We start from the raw sequence: 22,521 nt of genomic DNA on the forward strand, positions 1-22,521 counted from the left end.
GCAATGTATGTCTACATAAGTGACACAGCCTGCTCCACTACACAAGTTCACATTTTATGTCTATACTATGCCCACAGGGGAGAAAATTTACCGCACCTTTGCTCCAATTTTATATTTATTTGGGTGCAGTTGAAGTTTTGAAATAGTAAAGCATTGGAAAAATATTCACATTTACGAACAGTGACTGCAGTCATACCCAGATATATCGAATCTGAAGGGAATCACAAAAAAAGTTCAGTATACAGGTAACTTGATATATAAAATCAAAATTTTACACAAAAATTTTCAAGGGGATTTTGCTACTGTTTGTTATATACAACAACTATTTCTATGTGGGTTTGATATATCCAGGTTTGACTGTACTTAATTCGACGACCGACTTCAATAAGACACTATTTGATTCATTATTTGAAAGTTTCGAATATTCGCACACCCTCAGTAAAAAGGTGCCACTGTAAAAAAAAAAAAAAAAAGGCATCTCACACAAGGCAATAAACACCTAGTAGCTTTCACACGTCACTAAGACCATGTATTAACATTGTGACTATGAACAAATGCCATGTTACATTGTCCTCTATAAAAGGGAAGATAAAATCATGAGACTAAAAGAATGAAGTTTAAAATTTTGTGCGTAGAAGGTATGCTTGGATGACTAGGTGATGATCAATGGTTACTACTAGATGGCTTCTGCAGCAGGTAGTTGTCATAGGGCAGAGCCTGATGTTCAGAGACACAATCTGCAAACAAAAGCAGAACATTCTTTACTCACTATCAAATAATGCCTGTAAAGCATTATTGCTGGCAAACACATATGGGGCTCCTTTGTATCTCCGTGCTACTGTTGGCTGGATGACAATTTTCCTTTCTGCTTTGCTCCTAAATGATCTTCATTCGGACAAAAGACTAGGGCTGGGCAACTAATACTTTGACCTTTCTATAAATTACAGTTTTAATTGGGGTAAATTTCCTTTAAACTTGCTAACCAGCCGAAATACATTCAAATGAAAGTCTGCAACGAAAAATTTTCATCGTTACTGTGAGGACACCATTACGTTGGTGTCAAAAAATAAATGCCTAAAGAAAAATTCGTCCTGCTCTGGTGACTGAACCAGAACTGTTGCATTTGAGAACATCCATATTGTGGATTTCTGCAGGTGGAAAAAGCTGCTAGCGCGTCCTCTCAAAATGCAAAAAAGCACTTGTCTTGGAAAAACTTCTACATCCAAGTGGAACACTAAATACAGTTGTACTGAATTGAAATTTTCTCCTACAGCAAATTTATCGCTTTTTATCACAACTGACATTTAGAGGTGTGATACTGCTGGTTTACTATTGATACCACTCTAAGCCATTTGGTGTTATGTCCAAAAGCTCGCATAGTGTGCTACAGGTCAAAGATCCTTGTAATTATGCCAAGAAAGGAAATTTTACACCTGAAACAGTTGTCATTCAACTATGATCCAGATTGAACTAGAAGTTTGTTTTGTTTAGTGCAGTCTGTATATTCAAGATAGTACCGGTACACCAGTAGTACTATTAGTATACTACTTTTTATAGCATGTACACATTTATTTAAATATATTTTACAAGCCCCTAGAGGTATTGTGTAAGGGGGGAGAGTACAATGAAAGATAATAGCATACAATAATTAGAATACATATGTGAATACATATACACAAAATACAGGTTAAGAAATGCGCTAATATACAGTAATATAGTATTACAATATGCACAAGGAACAAACCTAATGCTTTTGAATGCGACTGCTCAGTCAACAACAAAATTTCACACAGTAAAATATAATCACTAGAACTACAGAGTGAGCAGGATATAATTAGGCTATAACAAAATAGTATTTAACACTTAGTTTCACATTAATAACAGGAAAGGCAACAACAAAAATAATATGTAAGGTTATGTAGAGTTTGAAAAATTCGTTGTTAGAAGAAGACTGAAATTTTCTTGGTCACTTTCATAAGCTATGGTGTCAGAAAAGTCATTCCAAAGGTGATGGCTCTTGGAAGAGCGGAGTAGTTAAATGCATTACTCTTTCCACAGATGCGCATGAAATTGAACCTACTGTACGACCGTTGTGACCTGTAATCAGGAGTTTCAAGAGAACTGATGGTGCTGTATTATGGATGTATTTATGAAATAATGATGGCAGGGCTACACCACGACGATCATGCAAGGGCTGTAGTAAGACATCGAGTTTAATTTGTGTTATGCTTTTGTCATAGTTATAACATCAAACGGAATGTGCAGCCCTAGTCTGAATAGATTCAAGTTTTTCGATCACATATTTCTCACGCGGAGACCAGTCGGATGCAGCGTATTCAAGCTGAGGTCGAACAAATGTTAGACAAGTTAGTTTATGAATATCTTTAGTATATGTAACTTGCGGCGTATGTACCCTAATGATCTCAAAGAATGGGCACATATGTATGCAATGTGTGTTGACCATGAAAGAGTTGGAAGTTAGGTTAACATCAAGATATTTATATCGAATATCACGCAAAATAGTGATGTTATTTATGTCATAAAGATACGTGGATTTAGTATGCTTGCGGCTAACAGTTAATTTTATATTAAGAAACATTAAGCTTCATTAGCCAAGTGTTGCGCCAAAGAGAAATGAGTTCTGGATCTTTTTGGAGGATTGTATGACCATCAGCACACTTGATGGAACGATAAAGAATGCAGTCGTCTGTAAAAATGCGCACATGTGAAAAAATGTTATTCAGTAAGTCATCGATGTATATTAGAAACAGTAACAGCCAAAGAATGCTGCCTTGTGGTACGTCTGAAGTAATGTGTGAAAAAGGAGAGGAAAAATTAACTGCTGTGAACTGCGAATCCATGTTAGTGTAAGAGAATCTAATTTAAGAGCAGATAATTTCAAAATCAAACGGCAATGTGCTACGAGGTCAAACACTTTTGAAATGTGTAGAAAAGCACAATCAGTTTGTAGATCCTCTTCAATGTTAGTATGTAAATCAGTTGTTAATTTGAATAATCGCACCTCACATGAGAGCTTTCTCCAAAATCTGTGTTGATCAGAAAAGAAAAATTTGTTGGCTTCCAGGTGGCTGTAGAAACTTTATGCAATTACATGTTCTAGCATTTTGCAGCATATAGATGTTAATTATATTGGACAGTAGATTTCCAGTGTGTATTTATTACTTGACATAAATATAGGTATGACCTTTGCTATCTTCCAGTCTGAGGGCAGCATGCCAGTCTCTAATGATTGCCTGAAGATTTGAGACAGAATTTTACTAAAGACTTTCTGGGATTACATTTTAGAAGAGATGGTAAGTCACGAGCGAAGTATTTATCATTATGAAGACAGGGCAGAACAATAAATTTTTAAGCTTTCTTTGTAAGAGTCCCAAGCAGCTCCTGTGTGCAAGTGTGTAGCACTTTCCGAGTGGTGCTTCTTCCCGTTTCTCAGTAAACGTAGGGATCTGGCAAACCATGGGTTAGATTTATCATTGGTAAGCTTAATGAGAGGAACATACTGGTTAACCAAGGTATCTTATTCCTGAAGAGTATCTAATTCTCCTCCACCAACCTACTATGAAATGAAGGTAACAGCACCTAGGAAAAGAATATAATTCGGAATTCATAACGTAATTGGCTTTATTATAATTACATCTTTTAGTAGCAAAACATTTAAAAAATGAGCATACGTTAAGAATTACTTGCAGTAAGGAATGATCACTAGAACCATTAATAGACAGTTTGGTCAACTGTCTCTGGGCAGTTCCGAGTATTAAATGCAAGATATTACCCTGTGTAGGCTGTGTAACAACCTGAAAAAGGTTGCTAACTAAGTTGTTTTCAGATTATGAACATAGAACTCTGCATACCTTAAGAACAATGTGCAGTACAAGGAAGTAATGTCTCATTCAACAGATCAAAATACAGAAGTGCAAGTGTCATAATTTGAAATATTACACAAACAGTCGATATGATGGGGTTTCTCTGGGCAACAGACAATTGTAAGCCATGGTAAATAGTGAAATTACTTTTCACAAAAATACAGAGACTTCTGTGAAAATAACGCCACAGTGCCACAACAGCCAAAATGAAGCTGGTCTAGTTGCTTGCTTGACTTGTACGGCATAGTCAAAGTTAAAGGCGAACACAGCGACTACCTCATGTTAAGTGTTCATCTTTAGTGCTGTAGATATCACACAAGACAACGAAGCAGCAGGGAGAAAATGCGAGAGGTGCGTACCGAGAAGCCAGCGTTCGGAGAGGTGTGTGATCTGGGATAGCCATTGGCCACGCTGCGGGTCACCCAGGGCTATCTGGCAGCGCAGATATGATGGAGATACCTGCATGGGTGTCAACTCCCTTCTTTCACACAATTCAATGTGCTATAAGAATACCACAGGCTTTGATTTGCGTTTTACCACCAAACAGGTTATTTATCTGGCAGATAGAGAAAGACCAGATACTTAGGGGAATTACAAGAAAAGGCAGCCATTACTTGCATGAAAAATCTGCATGCAATTAGGCAAGTCATAAGGTTTTATTAGCTCTTAAAAATCATGTTATGCCATAGAGCTTAAGTCCATTCATTAGAAATTCTAATTATCACATATTTCATGACATCTGCCTCCCACAAAATGCAGTAAAGCAAGCTCGTGTTTCAATTATTTAAAGATGTAAAAACATCCTCGAGCACTGCAAGACAAAACTAAGAGGAATGCCAATGTACCAGCATTTTGCAGCTCAGAGGAAGCTTTAGCTTGCGGCCAACACCGACTTCCACATTTCAATACACATGAAACACAACAGTACTTTCACTAGACATCTGCCAATCTAAACATCTTCCCAACCTATTTTAATGAAAGAAACTTGTTGCATACGAGAAAGCTAAATTGAATTGACTGAAGCAGAATTTTGATTATGGGTGAAGCACAAAGCAAGGCTCTCGCCATACCAGGTTACTTGAGGCACTCTTAAGTCTGCTATAGTACCGTGTTCATGTGGGCTGCTTGGTCCATGGTCCCCCAACTACAGTTCAACCTCTATACAATGAGGTCGGTCAAACTGGCCCTTTAGACACACAGTAGTCAATGAATTTTTAGACTTGATGGATATTCCAGAAGTCAAACGCACCGTCAGGGTTCCCATAAAGCTAATGCATTGTCGCTACCGATTGTTCTGACGAATTGAGCCATGAAGTTTGATTTTCCTGACTAAATCACTCGTTCTGGGCAATGCCACCCAATCTTGGAGGCCGCCATGTTGAATTTTCTGCTGGCTTGGCTTTCAGTGGTCCACTCTACAGGCTCCAAGATTTGGAGGTGCACGCTTACCATCTTACCGTCTCGGAGGCCATGCCCGCTCTTCCTCAGTTGACAAGACAGACGTAAACTTGGCCTAAACTTTATTGGAGGTGTAAATTATTGAGGCCCTGGCAGAGGAGCACTATTAGAACAGTTGCACCCTTTGCAGGTGCATATTTGTCCCACAACAATAATAGTCATCTGTCTTGCTTGCGTTTCCTTTTTTGAAAAACACTGGGCTCACAGCGTTGAAGAAAGGAAATGCGGGCAAGACAGATGACGATTATTGTTGTGGGACAAGATACGCTCCAAAGGGTGCAAACATTAAAGGGGTTGGGACACCAAATTTTGAGGCTATAAAAAGTATGTTGTAGGCCGCTTCCGTATGCAAAGACACTTACAATGAGGTATTGGACGCTGCAAACATTTCAAAATAATTTTAATTCAGCTCCAAAAAGTCGTTAAAAGCTCCTTCTCGTGGTCGAGACCCATCGCTAGGGCGGCAGTTATGACGTCACTGCGGAGGAACGAAAATATTGACGTCGTAGCACACTAGCACAAAAACTTGATGTATGACGAGTAGCGATGAAATGCAGATTACGGAGCCTGCTGAGCCGAGCGACCGAGCATAGCCTCCACTATGACCGAGCTACAGGCGTATAGAAATCCCTTCTTAATGCAAAGAAGGGGTAAGGCGTGCAGACACGGACACAGGAGGAGAGAAGTGGACAAAACGAACGCTGCATGGCGGCCCGCGAACGGCAAACTGCGTGCGGCGAGTTGCCGTGCCGGTAATGTGGACGGGCCTTTACACATTGAGTGTAACACTAGCCGGCCAACTCCAACAGGGATCAAGATATGCGGCGTTCGTGTTGTCCGCTTCTCGCCTCTCGTGTCCATGTCTGAACGTAATTGCCCCTTAATTTGCATTATGAATCCTAATTAACTAGCTCGGCTTCCTGTCATTCTAAAAATCCTTTCTCTATGCTACAGGCTTCTAGAACACTAACCGAGCTAACCCTGGCCCCTGGCTAACCGAGACATGCACAGCGCTGTCGCGGAGAGCAGTTGACGTAGCGTCTGCCAGTCGCATAGTTCGGCAGCTCGGAGCGGTCTCTCGTTCGCTTGGCCTTTCTCAATGTGAAGGCCTGTCGACGTTACCAGTACGGAAACTCGCCGCACGCCGTTTGCCATTCGCGGGCTACCGTGCGACGGCGGTTTTGCTCGCAAACGGCGAGATGTCTTTGCCGTAGAGACCCATTTGTGCGGCAGCCGTATGGCGAAGCGGCCAATCAGCGACCGAGGAGTGGTCACTCTGGCACCGACGGCAGCCTCACCGCCTCTGATCATTCAGCGCCGCCGATATCGTCGCTAGGCCTTTTCCGGTTCACTTCAAAGCTAAAGCTCACGGTGCTTCGGTATGAATCACCGACTCTCACAAGCCGCAATATTTCCTTACCGTTGTTGTTGCTCTTCGCAATAATTATAATAATCGCGACATGCACTTCGAATCGCCAGTTGTTTACCTCTGCTGGCAGAGCATGCTTATGTTCGAGCAGATGACGTAGCATAGTTTTAAGTCACTATTTTTGTGACCCACGTGACCAAGCCGTGTTGCGTTTCCTCTCCTATGACGTCACAGCATCACCTCGAGCCCAGAAACCGAAACCGCTCGGTATAATAATGCTATTATTAAATTATTTATCGGGTATATATGAATCCCGTGGTGTGTATCGTGCTTCATGAAGTAGTACGCAATGCTTAAAAAAAAAAAAAAAATTATGGGGTTTTACGTGCCAAAACCACTTTCTGATTATGAGGCACGCCGTAGTGGAGGACTCCGGAAATTTCGACCACCTGGGGTTCTTTAACGTGCACCTAAATCTAAGTACACGGGTGTTTTCGCATTTCGCCCCCATCGAAATGCGGCCGCCGTGGCCGGGATTCGATCCCGCGACCTCGTGCTCAGCAGCCTAACACCATAGCCACTGAGCAACCACGGCGGGTACGCAATGCTTGAATTGAAGAACGCATGAACAAAAATTGTCATGTCTCCACCCTTTAAGTGAGCTAGTGTTGCAGCCACATGGCCTCCTCAGACGATACAAATGCACCAGGGGACACTTTCTTTTTTCCAGTCAGCACTATCGTCATAATCACTTAATGCAGAATCAGTTTTATTTATTTTTTTAAAACTGGTTGCTATTTCGCACAGGGTGCGCCCACAGAGCAGAGTTGTGTCTTGGAGACACTGTCGCATAATTGTGCGTGTTTGTGCTGCGCCACCTCCTGTGCTTTTGCAAGAGCCTAGTGGTGCAAAGTAATGTGGCTCGTTTCTTCGATCTCCATGGCAATCTCCACCAACGGAGGTCACCAATGCAGTGACATTCTTGTCGATTGTATATGGAGACATCACTCTTGCGTAAATCCAAGCAAATGTGATTGCCTACAAGCGTGGTATCAGGCAGGGTATCATAAGATATGTTTTATTGAGATAGCAATTATATGGACACTCCAGGCGCATTTCTGCTGTCAGTGTCGGTGTGAAGTTCCATACAAAATAAACAGGCAATAAAGTGTGCGACAAAGCTGTATGGGTGAGTGAAAGCATGCGAGGGTGAGTTGACGAGCGCTTGCAACGGCAGAAAGCGGGAAGGAAGCATTGCCTTCAGTTGCGTGCGAGACTTGGGAGGGGGGGGGGGGGGGGCATTTTATCCCGGGCGGCACAGGTGGCTGTGCCCTAATGGCCGGGCCGCTGCATCTTGAAAGCCATCTGCGATGTGTACAGAGTCCGCGCTGCGTTGCGTTTTCATTGATGCAAGCGGCTGCACAAATGTCACTTTGCTCGCTGCTGCTGCCACACTTCCTCATTGCAGCATTTTTACAGCGAGTTTCTGCAGTCGTTGCGTGAGATGTGTTCATGTGGGCTTGTGCGTGCGTGACACCGTGCTTATTTAGTTCTACTCGCAGAAAACTTTCTGTGGTTATGAAAGGAAAGCAACGAAGGCAAAGTGCACACAAGGAAAAGCGCTTCTGAAAAGAGTGTTGTGTTTTAATGCACATTCGTTTAGGCTGGAGAAGAGAAAACAGACACCTTATTAGCAACAGTTGAATAAGACAGAACACACCACCGAGTGTAAAAGTTCGCATATTTTGCAGCTTTTCCCTTTCACATCTGAGGAAACACGAAACCGTCGCACGTGGAAGTTGAGTCGATTCAGCTTCTGTTCCCAGCAACCAAAAGCACAGTCAAATGCTGCCGGACTACTTGGCGCAGTAACACATGTGCAGCGGCCACGCGCCTGTACCTTCATAGCCACAGAAAGTTGCCCGCGAGTATAGTACACCTATGTTTCCAAGTTTATACGGCCGATAAAACTACTATCCTTACATCGTATAGCTGTCCACTAATTTGCTATCGCAATCAATGCTTCACCTTTCAGGCGAAACTGCGACTTTTTTAAGCCACTCTCAGCCTGATAAATTTTATTCTTTTGGGTGAACGAGCTTTTCGGACTATTTTTCCGAGGTCCGACTGTGTTATGTTTCCATTTGATATGCTACTATTCTGTAATGTTCCCACATCTTACACTGCGATGGACACGGTGGTCACAAAAAAAAAATATTACCGGTGCAGAAGTAAATTTGCTCACATGTTGCAACAAGCGACCAACATGTAGCAACCAAAGCTGCAAAATGCTGCACAAGCACATCAGGAGGCAATAGGCACAGAGCAGTTGGCAAAGCGCCCAAGGAAATCTTCATTGGTCAGAACCAACCAGGAACCATGCACACTGGTCCAAATCCGCCAAGCAAAGGGCTACATTTTGAAGCAGGTAAAAATTGCATAATTGCCGGTTCCCTTTAGTCAGCTTCGCCACAGTAAAATCATGTTATGCAGTGAAGCATATGGTAAATATTGCGGTGAAGCATGCTTTGAGTAAAACCGGTCGACCGTTGCGAAACATCCTACGTGTCCTTTAATTATACACATGCTCATGTGTAGTCCCCAGTCACAGTATGAGCACCGAGACGTTTAATAACTGTACTGGCAGCCATTGAGAGCTATTTCCGACACTGCTGTGGCAATTTGAGGCCTTCCTTAATATTACACTTTTCCAGCTGTTGTATTTTCTTTTGTGCAGTCCCTCGAAAGAAGTATGAACAGGGATCTACTGCATAGGCAATACTGGAAGGTGTTCAACATCTAGAAATAACTGCTCTTCAAACAAGGTTGCCTGGAAAATTCTTTTTTCTGCGATTCACTTTGAATACATTCAACCTAGCCATGCAAAGGTGACACTTTGAGGCTTTCCTGCATTACCTCCGCGCCCAGAAGCAGTAGCAGATCACGGATGCGCTGGGGGGGAGGTGCTGTCGCTGGGCCGATGTAGAAAGGACCCTGGCCATCCAGCAGAGCAGCAGGTACCACAAGGCACCCGGACGACTTCCGTTTCTTCCCTACGGTCGACCTGGGCCGACTCAATGCGAAAGAGCCCTCGTCCAACCAGCGGCCACTCTCTAAGGATTGGTAAGCCTGCGGCAAATTACACCACCCTCATCAATTTATTGGTGGAGTAAAAGGAATGCCGAACAAAAGCAGTAAGTCAAGCTATAGTGCTGCATTTGGAAGCACTTGCATAAACCCACATTAACAAAATGTAAGACAAAAGTAGGGCTAAGACAAGTTGGCTGAATAGCATTTCGTAGTCACTACCAAATGGTGAATAGCAGCTCGCCGGTATCCTTGAGAACAAAAACGTGTAATGATTATTCTGCAGTAACAACCTGTAGTGTCAAAGGCTACCAAGGAAAGCTGAATAATAGACATCATATTGAGAGAAATTAGAAAACATGGATAGATGTGTTCTTGTTGAGACTGGAGTTAGGCAGGTCACATAATGCACAGGCCAAAATATCCGGTCTCTTATAGCAAAAAAATGACATTGCATAGAACCTTTAAATGTGTTGCAAAGTCACTGCACTACTTCATCTGGGGCAAGTTCCACATATTCAAATGTTTAAGTTTTTTCATGTTCCCCATTGATTTTGTGGAGCTTCAGAGAAAATACAGTTGTGCCGTGTCATCTTAATACAAGGCAACTCACTCTAACAGCGAGGAGGAATGGCTGCACTGGTTTGCAGACACTTACCCACTGGATAGGCAGCAGCCAGCAGCTGCCCCTTGCAAGAGCAAACAGCACACTCAGGGTCCGCCGTGGCTTTCCGCCCGCGGTGCCACATATGATGTGTGTGGTGCGATCGCTGACCTCGGCTTCGGTGGTGAAACCGCCCAGGGCCTTCACTATAGAATTGACAGCATCACGGTCAACTGGTTCCAGTCCTGTCAGGACGATGTTTGGGCCTTCCAACCAAGAAGCCCTGCTCAAGGCACAAGCCCTTGCCCGGCACTGCAGTTGTTTTTAGTGAAACGTCAATGCAACGCCGCAAAAGTATCAGAGCTATCACACGAAAGAGGCAGGCAGAGGCAGGGAGTGGGTGATAAACAGCAGCTAGTTGGACGAGTAGACACATTTATATCTTTACCGACAGCGCTAACCAGAAAAACTGGGCATGAAGGAAAGATGACACCACGCAGTGCTCGTGTGGCGTCCTTGTTCATTTGTGTCCAGTATGTTTGCACTGTAGGTGAAGATGCGTAGGATAGATAACCGTTGGAGCATTAGAGTTACAGAATGGCTGCCAAGAGAAGGGAAGCGCAGTCGAGGACGGTAGAAAACTAGGTGGGGTGATCAAATTAAGAAATTCACAGGCGCAAGTTGGAATCTGTTAGGGCGGGACAGGGGTACATAAAAATTGCAGGGAAAGGCCTTTGTCCTGCAGTGGACATAAAATAGGCTGATGATGACGATGTGAAGATGCAATGGGTGGAGAAGCACTTGAAGGATGCAAACGCTTTACTGGGTGAACTTGTGCCACAAGAGAAATGCAAAACTCTGTAGCCAGGCTGAAGGCAGGCTGGACACATGAACACTAAGCATGGTGGACCCCTTATTTATAGGATGTTAGATAGTAACTAGCTATCATCATGAAAATTCCAGGATATGCTACCAAATTGCTTACATCTGATAATGACAGGCCCGCTATGCAAGAAACTACACCTGTGAAGTAACAGAAAACAGCATGCATGCATTGTAAGCAGATGTAAAAGTATGATAACACAGACAATGTGCACAAGCAAGCAAACAAAGAACATGCAACGTTATGTTCTACAGGCGTTTCAAGCTTGTGGTCCAAAATTATGCCATCGGAGGGAAAAGGCAAAGGGGACCACCTTAAAATGAAAGCTTCTGTTATGCAATAAAAAGGTGCTGCTCTAATTGGCTGCAATATGTTTAGTCACTGGGCAAAATGTGGGAGAAAGCCTTTCTCATGTGCCGGCATTTTTAATTTTGCAAGTGAATAACCCTAAAAACAATGCAATGTGGCACCAAGGTTCCGGTTAAATGCAATCCGCAGGGCTGCAAGTTGGGCTTGTTGCTTTTTTCATCGGTCAGTGGAACTGAGTGACAGTCGGGCAAGCACAGAAGCTCCAAAAGTGCCCTGCGTGTATGTTGCCGTTTTTCCTAATGGCAGTTCACAGGGTGCGAACAAGAGCCCTCACAAGGACTAGTTCCAAGTTTTTGCAAGCTAACACTTACATAACTTTTCATGCAATGCTATGTGCTCCTGCCCACCAATTAAAGGTGTCTCAAGTGGTCTGAACATGTCTACATGCGTGAACTCACCACATTTGTACTGAAGTCCTCCAAGCTGCGCCGGCAGATATAGCGGTCCTTTTCTGAAGACAGTTCTGGCAGTGGGCTTTGCCTCAATGCAGCTAGCTCACTCATTGGGGTGTATGGTTCCTGTGCCTTTAGTGTGCACATCGTGTGACCAGGAGTTGCCAGTGGAAAGTTGGAAAATGCTTCCCTCTTCTGTGGGGTAGCCAATGTGCCCAAAATGGTGCTTGGAACGTGCGCCTTCACTGTACAATAAATGAGAACAGTTGTAGAGATTACTTTAGAAAGCAGTCAAATCATAATGCACAAGTAAAAAGAAGTGGACACTGAGTTTATGGTGCATGACTTGGTGCATAGGTGGAGAGTTCATTTTTCCGGGAGGGGGCTGGGGCCCGACCAGCTTTCCGAACCCCGTATGTGTGTGTGTGTGTGTGTATTCCTTGCACTTGAAGAAACTTTGTGTGACCTCAAAGAACTGAGTGCCGAATTGACAGCATTATATCAGTACTGTATATACAAAATCTCATGGTAGGAGACAGTTCAATTTCACAGCCCGAGTCCTCTCGGTGGTGTAATCTTCCTTCATCTAATTGTCGTGTACTTGGCTATTGCTAATACTGCAGCCTCTCTCTCTCTCTCTCTCTGTTTTTCTGTGAGTACGAGTATAAGTGCTGCTATGCATTTCTGTTGATTCCGATATCGAGTTAATCCGGCTTGGCCTCGTTTCCGTTACTAAGTGAATTATACAGTGTTCAACTATCATGCACCAAGATTAAAGAAAAGAGCAGTTGCGTTACTGGAAGAAAACCTAGTGCATATTGTTTCCAGTACAGTGGAGTAGCTGCCAGTAATTATTTCATTACTGAGATTTAATTTGGTAAATGCAAGTAATTTACCAACTCGAGAAGTACTGTCATAATTATCAAAGTGTCAACGAGGCATTTGCAGGCACCCAAAATGACATCTAAAAGCGGTGTTTTCAGCGATGTACTAATTGCGTACATTTTTTTCCGACTGCCAAAGAAACCTCATGAAGTATGAAAAATGCCACGTGACTGCGCTCCCACCCGCATCATAAAGCAGCACCCTCAAATAAGCCGATGGAAAGCAACTGCATTGCTTATCGCAAACCCAAAGAGACAGCACATCAGCTTGATAACGGTACGGAAGGAGCAGCAACAGCAGGTTTTGCAGCTTCACAGCTATTCCTTCCTCTCATTTCTATGTCACACTTATTACCCGTCTCTCATGGCCAATTGATCACATTGATAACAAAAGCCCCTTGATACCGCAGCCAAAGCGCTGCTCCAACCATGCACGAAATGTGAAAAGCAATTTAATAGGCATTGAATGTTTCAAAATCCCAGCTTTGCTCGCACCGCATCAAAAGAGCGCGCGCGAAGGTTCATTTTGCGTCAGATACTTGCTTTGGACTAGAGCCAAATTAAAGTGATCGTTTTATTTTTCATGAGAGTGTATACATGTTGCAAAAACAGGTTTGTATCAAAAAATAAAAGAGAGATAAACAGACCTCAAAGTGAACGTGTAGAGAAAAAACAAAACCGATGCATTCAAGAAAGTAAATACACCACTTCTACGTAAGCTGAATTGGGGCGTGCAAACACACACGCACACAAAATTTCGGTGTGCCCTTATTACCTATGAATTTGTAAGCTTTGTTGAACACCAGCTGCTGCCGAGAGGACGTGTTTGAATAGGTCACCTTTCGCAGCTAAGCAGTACTGTGTCCATTTTATCACACCTTCAGTGGCTTTCTCGTTGACCGATGCCGGAATTCTACGGCAGGTATCTGTCATCGTTGCCTTGAACTAATCTGACATCCGTCTCGATCATGTAAGCACAAGCTTTCACATAAACCCAAATAAAGAAATAGAGTGGAGAGAGGTCAGGTGACCTAGCTGGCCAATTTACAGGCCTGTGCCTTCCAATCTACTGCACATGAAAAGTCTCATCCAGCTAGTTTCGTGCTTGGCTGTTGCTGTGTGCTGGTGGTCCATCTTGCAGATACCACAGAAATGGAAGATGTGACAGCAGAACTTCGCTAAACAACTCATCCACTACTCCTTCAAGGATTTCCTTCAGGTTACGCTGTCCAGTTACTGTGTGATCGAAGAAAATGGGACCGATTATAGCACCAGCGTAAATTTCGAACCGCACATTGAGTGACCACTGGTACAGGAGTCAATTGCGCTCTACCCAGCGTGGATTGGAGTCCCTCAAGTAGTGTGCAATATGCAAACTTAACTAGGTGTTTCTGCAAAAATTGGCTTCATCTTAGCACATGATGTTGCTCAAAAAGTCCAGTGACTCATCGGCTTTTGTGAAGATTCAATTCGAGAAATCTAGACGATTCTGCAGCTCCCTATCTTCCAAGCATTGGTGCTGGTTAAAGTGGTACAGGTGAACGGCCGTCACTTAGAATCCTTGAAAGTGTTGACTTGGAAATTGGTACTTGGGCGGCCACGTCCCGGACGCTAATATGAGGGTTTGAGGCCATTTATGCTAGGACATTCGTGCGTGCGACTGGGACGAAACAAAATGCACCTTTAAATTTTTGCACTGGCGTTGTCAATTCGCTCTTGTGGCGATAGGTGTCGTGGCAAAAAAAAAAAAGAGAAACATGCGCCGACTTTATCTACGCTAAGACAACAGCTATCACAGCTTGTTTCCAACTAACACCAAACGCAATGTGTTACTTCGGCCAGGGCGCGGCAGATAAAGCATTCGCGCGATCACGATGTCTTTCTTTATTTCCTTTATATCATTGTGGATAACTCAGAGGGAGGTAGTTCGAGGGTGCTGCTTTAGGATTTGAGTGGGAGCTCAGATACATGGTATTCTCCATATTTCGCGGGGTTTGTTTATCAGTCAGAAAAAATTAGTATGTAATTAGTACGTCCCTGAAAATACCGCAGTTAGATGTCGCTTGGCTGTGCCTTCAAATGCCAAACTCACACGTTGATAATTAGGATAGTATGTCTCGAGTTAATTAGTAACGAAAAAATTACTGACAGCTGCTACAATGTACTGTCAACAATATGCATTAGGTATTCTTTAAGTAATGCATTGCTCCGTTTTAAAATATTGATACATGGTAGTTAATTGGGACACCCTGTATATATTTATGGCATTTGCATGCAAGTGACGGTGTTTCCATCCCTAATAAATGTAAATTATTAGAATTTTTTTTTTTCATGAGCCGTTAGCATTGCTTACTGGAAAGAGAAGCAATACCGAGACATACAACGTTCATGTGCATCTCGCACGCCGTTGATAAAAGACTCTGCCGAAGTGGTCACTGAAGTCTACAGGTTTTTTTCATGGTCAAAAAAGCATGCAAAGCAATTTGAAGCATGGTGAATATACAGCAACATATTCATTCTCTAGGCATAGGCTATCCATACCTTTAGAAATAATTTTTAATTGACTACCTCCATCTCTTTCAAAAATATAATAAGCTTTGTCCTGTGTGTAAATTTCTATATGTTGTGTATGTGCATGGTGTTTACAGTGCAAATTTAAAACAATGTTGAAGTGAGAAAATATGGATGAGGCAGCCGCCACTAGGACTTCTAATGCGTGTGTCCTCCTATTGTCAGGATTTGCAGAAATGAAGTGAAAATATTAATTAAAAGCTGCGCATGTCTGCGCCAACAATGATGCAGTAAGCTATTAGCCCCAGTAAAACTTCAAGTGAAAAGGTCGAGGAAAGTCAAAAGGAACCTCAAATGATGTGGGTGACAAAGCTCTGGTAATGGCACTTTAGGTGTGTGTGTGTGTATGTGTGTGTGGCATCGTATGGGGGGGGGTGTTAACTTTTGTTAATCTGAAGTTCTAATGAACAAGATTCCACACTGTACTAGAGGTTAACTTAGCACTATTCCTCTTGTTTCTATTTAACTGGCGGTATTCCACTGGGAGACAGTCTGTCTGAAGACATTCGCCTGTTGCCAAGCGATGTTATAAGTGTTGCCTCCTCCTTATACTACAACTTGCTCTATGTTTCATTGTTGCTCTTTTATGAAGTGGCTTATCATTCCTAGTACAGTCCAGCTCCGTCACTGAATGTTTTCATCCATGCATATTTGTGGAGGCGCCTGTGCTAGCTGCACTCAATGGGTAGATTGATCTTGCTCAGTATGCAAACTTAAAGTTGGCAAATTATATGAAGAGCCACCTGCTGCAACACTGAGAGAATGGCTACTAAAAATGCCAATGCATGCACAACGAGCTCACTGAAGGAACGTTGGTTCTGCCTGTGCATACCTTTTGTAACAATGTCCTGTAAGTGTTGCGTGCTGGGCGAGAGCACTGCTTCATCCAGCAGCACATTGCGCCTCAAGTCCAGTAAACGTGGCCTCTGCTTCCGCCTAACTGGAGATGGGGAGTCTGTCTTGGTCCGCCAAGAGCGAGGCTTCTGCAGAGGAAACCATGTTGACACCACGCACCACTCGTGCACTGACAGTGTTATGCATCTGCATCCAAGATTGAAGGCCAACTGGGCAACGAAATTTCACTTTGGCTAAATCTGTTATGAGTAGCTATACCCCTGAACTTATCTTGGCAATGTCACAGAGCTGGTAATTGCATAGTTTTTTTGTTAGCAGCATTTAAACAGCACCTAAGCAGACGATGAATGCACCTGGTGGCTTGCTGCAGCACCTCGAGCACTACCACATCCGAAATTTTTCAGCATGCTGGGGGCAGCCACAAGTGCCCAGGCTGCACTGCGCGATCCCCCTCCATCGAGATAATGTCACTTCTGTTCTGGTTCTTACATTTGAAAGGGAGAAAATAAATATGAAGCTAAAATATTGCAGTTTATGGTGAGTCTTGTCGCACAGGTCGCCGAAACCACAAGTGCTGTCAGTGCGAACAGCGGTGCGTGCGTGCGCGTGGTGCAGTTTGCACCGTCATCGCAAGGTAGATTCACCCGCGCGGCGCAGGCGATGACGGTGCAAACTGCAGCATGCGCATGCACGCACCGCTGTTCGCACCGACAGCACTTGTGGTTTCGGTGACCTGTGCGACAAGACTCGCCATAAACTGCAATATTTTAGCTTCATTTTTATTTTCTCCCTTTCAAAGGTAAGAACCAGAACCGAAGCGAAATTATCTTGATAGAGGGGGATTGCGCAGTGCGGCCAAACCGGATGTGTGCGCCTGTCAATGGTGATGATTGGACGGCGCGCACTATATCTTCACTTATGCATGGGCCACGTGCTCCGCTGTTCAAGTTTCATTTGACACTGATAGTACACAGTCCAAAATTTTGTTTCATTTGGCCTTTAAGGCTATGCCTTGCTTAGGACTTTAACCATTTGTTCACCAAACATCAATGTGTCTGGACATGCATTCTCAGTATGCCTTAATGACTTCTATAATGGTTTACACGGTCCTTGTTCCTATCTGAACAGGATGAAGTGATGGCAACTGTGTAATGGAGCAGTGCTGAAGTTGGTACACACTAAAAAGGAAAAAAGGTGCAAATGACAGGATGAAGTGGAGGATGAAACACAGCACTGCCTAATGGCCCCAAATGAAGTTGCTTGCTGTGACCCATGTGTTGCTTTATACAATGACTCATCTTTTGCACTGTTCATTCCTTCTTTTGCAAGAGTTCAGTTTCTCTGCATGTCACGCCTAAAGCTGCAGGCAGGCAGGCATAAATGCATTTTAAAGGATATGTGTCCCCACATAGAAAAGATGGAAGCACAAAGGTATGTCATTGCAAATGCTGACTGCTTACCCTTATTTTGCGGCTGAGAATGGGGCAGTCATAGGCTGCAGAAACACGTGCTGGGAACCTCTCTGGAGATGCCAGCCTGTCCTGGGCAAGGCACCTGCAAGCCCCAATTTATTTCAATGTCACACTGCTCATCCATGCCCCCTTCACTCATCCGAGGAGTCCTCTTACACTTCAGTGAACAGAATTGGCTTTAAACCCAAAGGAATAAACAAATCCTGAACTGTTCACAGCAGTCTGTATACAGTTTCCAAAGAAAAGCTGAAAACTTTTACAATCAATGTTATTATGAGCAGACTAACAGACCCTTTTTACAAGTAGCTACAAATAGTAAGCAGTGCCTAAAACTTTTTGTCAAACATGTCTTAAGCCTTATAATTACGAGTAAATTTATTAATACAGCTCTACAAAACTCGGGAGATGCACAGTGGATTATTCCAGCAAAAACACTTCGTCCATACGACATCCAGATCTGTAATGTCCCAATGTGTGTGCATAGTTTTAGACACAAATAGGACATCAGCTAAATGCCCAGTTTTGGATATTATATCACAAATCTTCCAAGGATATCGCACATAATCCTTGTTGGAACAGCGCACCATCGATGTCCCAAGAATATCGCACATGGACATTTTCTTGCACACGCATGAATATTTGTCCTCCAGGAGGCTTTGTCTTTGAGTTTCCTTGTAAGAGAATTATGTTTTCTCGCATGTTCGAACTACAATCTGAAGCTAATGTGCCAGTAGCTTGTGTGTGCACATTGTACTTTGCGATAATTTTCTGCTGCAATTTACTTTGAAAATTTCATTTAGTTCAGTAAGACCCTTGCACTTGGAGAAATGCCTGGAAGAATGAGGAGTATACTGCACTTCCTCACGCGTGTGAGTATAATGTGTGCACACAACGTATCTGCTGTTTATGCGCGGCTTTACGGTTGGCGTGTAGCACCCCGGGCAAAAAGGATGCTCGACCACCATGCCTCGTGAAACGAAGAATGGACTCCTAATTTGCTATGGTTGTCTTGAGTGGATGCCGGTCGGGCGGACGCCCCACAGTGTTCACAGACCCCTTTGTGCATGTGCCGGAGAACCCTTTTCACAAACGGTGCAACTCAAAGGGGGACCCCTTCCACGAACTGTCAACACTTTCCGAGAACCAACTTCGCCTAGAAGAAAGGCCCATCAAAAGTGGAACCTGCTGCAAAGCCACGACGAGGACTTACAATGTCACCTGTTGAGTGCCACCTGTGGAGGCAGCAGCCCACCGACAATGCCACGCTACCCAATAGTACCGTCAGTCCAGCTTCAATAAGCAGGTGTTGCAAGAACTGATTGACAGCGGTGGGATACGCTACCCTGGAGAATGCAACAGCGGGTGCTCTGCCCGCTGCATCCGCCACACAGCGTGTGCTGTGCACATAATTGGAATTATAGCCAACACTGTGGGAAAGGACCTGACATATGTCCATAAAATGTATGCAGCATGTCACCAAGATGTCTCTCGCAGACATGGAAGGGAGGTCTGACAGAAAGTGCAGCTAAACAACTGTGTGAGTGACATATCCTATATGTCCTGGCTTTGGGTGTCCACAGGATATTTATCCACTAGGCATCATTGTTGTCACTGAGATGTTGCAGACATCGAGTCTGAGGTAACAGTGCTGCCGTGCGATAGACCTCTCCCTGTCTGCAAACAGCGTGACGTCATTGAGAGCGCCCTTCCCATCTGCGCCGCCTCCGAAGTGGGCACTGGTTGGCAAAAAACGTTCAGCCGACCGGTTCTTTGCATAGAAGCGATGCCTGTATCTGAGCTGCTACAATCGAAAGTTTTGCATAAATATTGCTATTTTCTGAAGTGGCAGGGTCTATTAACTGTGCTCAGAAAGTAACCATGCTCATTTTACTGGTACAACAACGTAGCGTTGTTACCAAGTGCGTGCCGCCTTTAAGTCAGCATACGGTGATTTTGTAAAAATGCCTTAGTCGTAGATCAAACAGCCACAAAAATTAAATTACTCTTCGAAAGCAAATATATTACCAGAAAAGAACATTTTCCCTGTGCCGAAATGACACTTCACTTAAATGCGTGGTCGTAGGGGAAAAAAAAATTGAATTATGCTGACGTGAATGTACTTAATTTGCGTTGATTTACACTGTAATCTTACAGAATACACAAGATTAATTTGGTCTACAATCATCAGCCATACCCGGTGGTGGCGCCTAAATTCCAATGAGTGCGGAAGGCAAGAACAGTCGTTATCATGCTTTAGGTGCACAGTGAAAAACCCCTAGGCATTCAAAATTAATCCGTAGTTCTCGCTTACAGCGTTCTTCATAAACCACTCTGCTGAACAGGAATGTTAAACACCGTATTTTAATTCATTTTACCTTTTAGTCATCGGAATGCGAATGCACGAAGCATACATAAATCATACTGAATTCGTTGTGCATTAACTTCGCTGTGCCTGCGGCCCCCCTTTGCTAGTTTTAATTTTAAGAGACCCAGTTTTATGTGTTTATGCGCATCGTCACAATAAATTTTGTGTCGTAAAGAGAAGTATAGGAACAAGAAATAAAACAAGAAAGTTCACTGTTTTAGCTAAAACCGCGACAATGTTAGTGGGTCGTCCTTGGTGCAATCCCCGTGGCGAAGCGTACACACACAGCTTCGGCAATGGTAAGAACATGCTTATAGTGCATGCACATTTCTTATGGCGAGGCATACGCTGCTATGGGAATGGTAAAAATAGCAACGCGAGGAGCTCATTTACAGTCATACTTTTAGGCCGATAAATTACGCTGAAACAATTTTTTTTCTCCACACAGTGTAGAAGGGACTGAGATAAATGCACTCGCTAATCGTGTCTCATTCATTCCCAACTGTATAAATATTATGGGTCCTGAAGTTCTACCGATGCCTGGTCACTAAGAGTGCCTCTATGACACATCAGCATGTCCACATTTTCGCAAACATGATGCATTACACCACACAGCAATGTGCTCCGTTTCCCTATGCAAAGATGAGCCCATACTGTCACTATTTTTTGCCACACACTTTATAATGACAAAACAAACGTGCTGCATTTCCGAAGAAAAGCCAGCGTCAACAGTTTTACATCATGCTGTTAACCACACACAGATGTTCTCCAGCACACAATACTGCCAATCTGACTGTCAAGGGTGGAGTTTTACAAAAATAAGAAAAGAAAAGAGAATGTGTCCACGTGGCACACACCCGCACCAAGCACTGCGCAACTGTACCCCACCAAGAGCTGGTGGAGATGGCGTTTTGCCAACCAACGTCACTGCACGTGTGCCGGAGACTCCACGCTGTGATGTTGCTAGCGCAGCGTGACATACCCCAGGAGAGGTCTATTGAAAGACTCCAGTAGGTCAGGACATTGATTTTCATGTAAAGTGCAGTTAGAAGAAGCTGTGAACAAGTAGCAGACATCCACTGAAAAACTGACAGAGTGAATCTTGTTTCCTCAACTCTCCCTTTAAGCACTGATAAATACCAGGCCCACAAAGTTGCAAGTGCCAACCACTACTGCCGTCAAATTGCTGGTACATCTCAGAGTGTCAAAATTAGTGATTTCAACGCATGCACATTGGGTTCAAGCCCAAAATATGTGTTACCGAGTTCTGCAAGGTCCATTGTAGAGGCCAGTTAGCAGAAAAGTGGGGTGCCAGTGTCAGCAGAGATCTCTGCATGGATGCCGTTTCCGTTTCCCCTAAACGCTGTTTTCTTAATTCTTATTTCATCACGATTTGCTTATTTATTTAATTTCGCATTGATTCAGAGACAGTGAAGGTCTTGGATGGCAAGGCTAAAGGCAGAACATTGTCCGCCTGACTAAGGCCTGGTCATCCGTACATTGCCCAACTGTGAGGTAGCATAGCACACAATACGGTTATGCTCCCGAGTCTTTCTCTGCTCCGCAAGTGCATCTTCAAAACTGCATTAGGCCAGACAATGGCTTAGACAAACTTACTCTTCGACCCAGAGCGGGCCCACGATGGGGATACCCAGCTGGAGGGCCCGCTTGCGGGTGGACACGCGGCCCTCGCGGAACACGACGTGTGTCACGCTGGGGCCAAGATAGCGTCGCACCGTGGCGCCCAGCCGCGTCATCAGGCTTTCGAACGTCGACGACACATCCTCGGTGCCGACTCGGACTTCGATGAAAGCGCAAACATCGCGCATCAGTCCATCGGGATCGTGCGGCGGCCGCGCCAACAGCGCCCGATACATAGACTCCGGAACGCCCTGCGCGAAGAAAACTCGAGCAATGAATTTTTGAGACTCGAACGACATACCTTAGTAACGCCTTGATTCTTACCGGCCCCGTTCTCGGCGTTTCTGGAGTCTTGGGTGTAGCTGCGAATCTAACTTTCTTTGGAGGAGGCGTTTGCTGTGGGTTCACAGTCCCCATCGCTGCCTATTGACTTGAGAGAACAAGGAACAAGTTTGGGAGCAAACGAATGACGCGCCTTAATAGCCTTAGCTTCTTTTTGTACGGCCGTATCATTTTATCGCATGGTTGCCTGACCGTGTGATCACACACGGTCATACATACACGTTAAACGCATATACGTTGGTTCAGAAAAAAAGTTAAGGACACCATACTGCGCCTATAAAATGCGATAGGACACGCATACTTTCAGCTTACTTAAAAAGTTAAACGCTGCTTTTACAATTGCAT

The 22,521-nt window shown here is 43.9% G+C and overlaps 2 protein-coding genes and 1 long non-coding RNA gene across 6 annotated transcripts in view; 2 read left to right on the forward strand and 1 right to left on the reverse strand.

Moving 5' to 3' along the window:
- The window catches only part of LOC129383747 (uncharacterized), a 103,392-nt gene extending 93,664 nt beyond the window's left edge, over positions 1 to 9,728 (forward strand). For 2 of the 4 annotated variants that reach the window (XR_011890252.1, XR_008611613.2), the window contains 2 exons: positions 9,449 to 9,536; positions 9,640 to 9,728. This is a non-coding gene — a long non-coding RNA (uncharacterized lncRNA). Of the gene's footprint in view, positions 1 to 731; positions 3,315 to 9,448; positions 9,537 to 9,639 lie in introns of those variants that run through there. The other 2 variants (XR_008611612.2, XR_008611611.2) reach the window with 2 other exon arrangements.
- MCPH1 (Microcephalin) lies at positions 504 to 22,447 on the reverse strand. Its single transcript, XM_050174664.2, has 9 exons — positions 22,159 to 22,447; positions 21,811 to 22,085; positions 17,817 to 17,910; positions 16,334 to 16,484; positions 12,053 to 12,291; positions 10,457 to 10,714; positions 9,628 to 9,840; positions 4,244 to 4,343; positions 504 to 737 (listed from the first exon to the last, which is right to left on the reverse strand). The coding sequence occupies exons 1-9, from the start codon at positions 22,249 to 22,251 to the stop codon at positions 664 to 666; spliced, it is 1,497 nt and encodes a 498-aa protein (XP_050030621.1). The 5' UTR covers positions 22,252 to 22,447; the 3' UTR covers positions 504 to 663.
- The window catches only part of eIF3i (eukaryotic translation initiation factor 3 subunit i), a 36,432-nt gene continuing 23,673 nt past the window's right edge, over positions 9,763 to 22,521 (forward strand). Inside the window, exon 1 of the mRNA XM_050174673.3 lies at positions 9,763 to 9,834. The gene's annotated coding sequence lies outside the window, so the exon portion shown is untranslated. The remainder of the gene's footprint in view (positions 9,835 to 22,521) is intronic.

Source organism: Dermacentor andersoni, chromosome 9, assembly GCF_023375885.2.
Source record: "Dermacentor andersoni chromosome 9, qqDerAnde1_hic_scaffold, whole genome shotgun sequence".
In the NCBI taxonomy this organism is placed as follows: Eukaryota; Metazoa; Arthropoda; class Arachnida; order Ixodida; family Ixodidae; genus Dermacentor; species Dermacentor andersoni.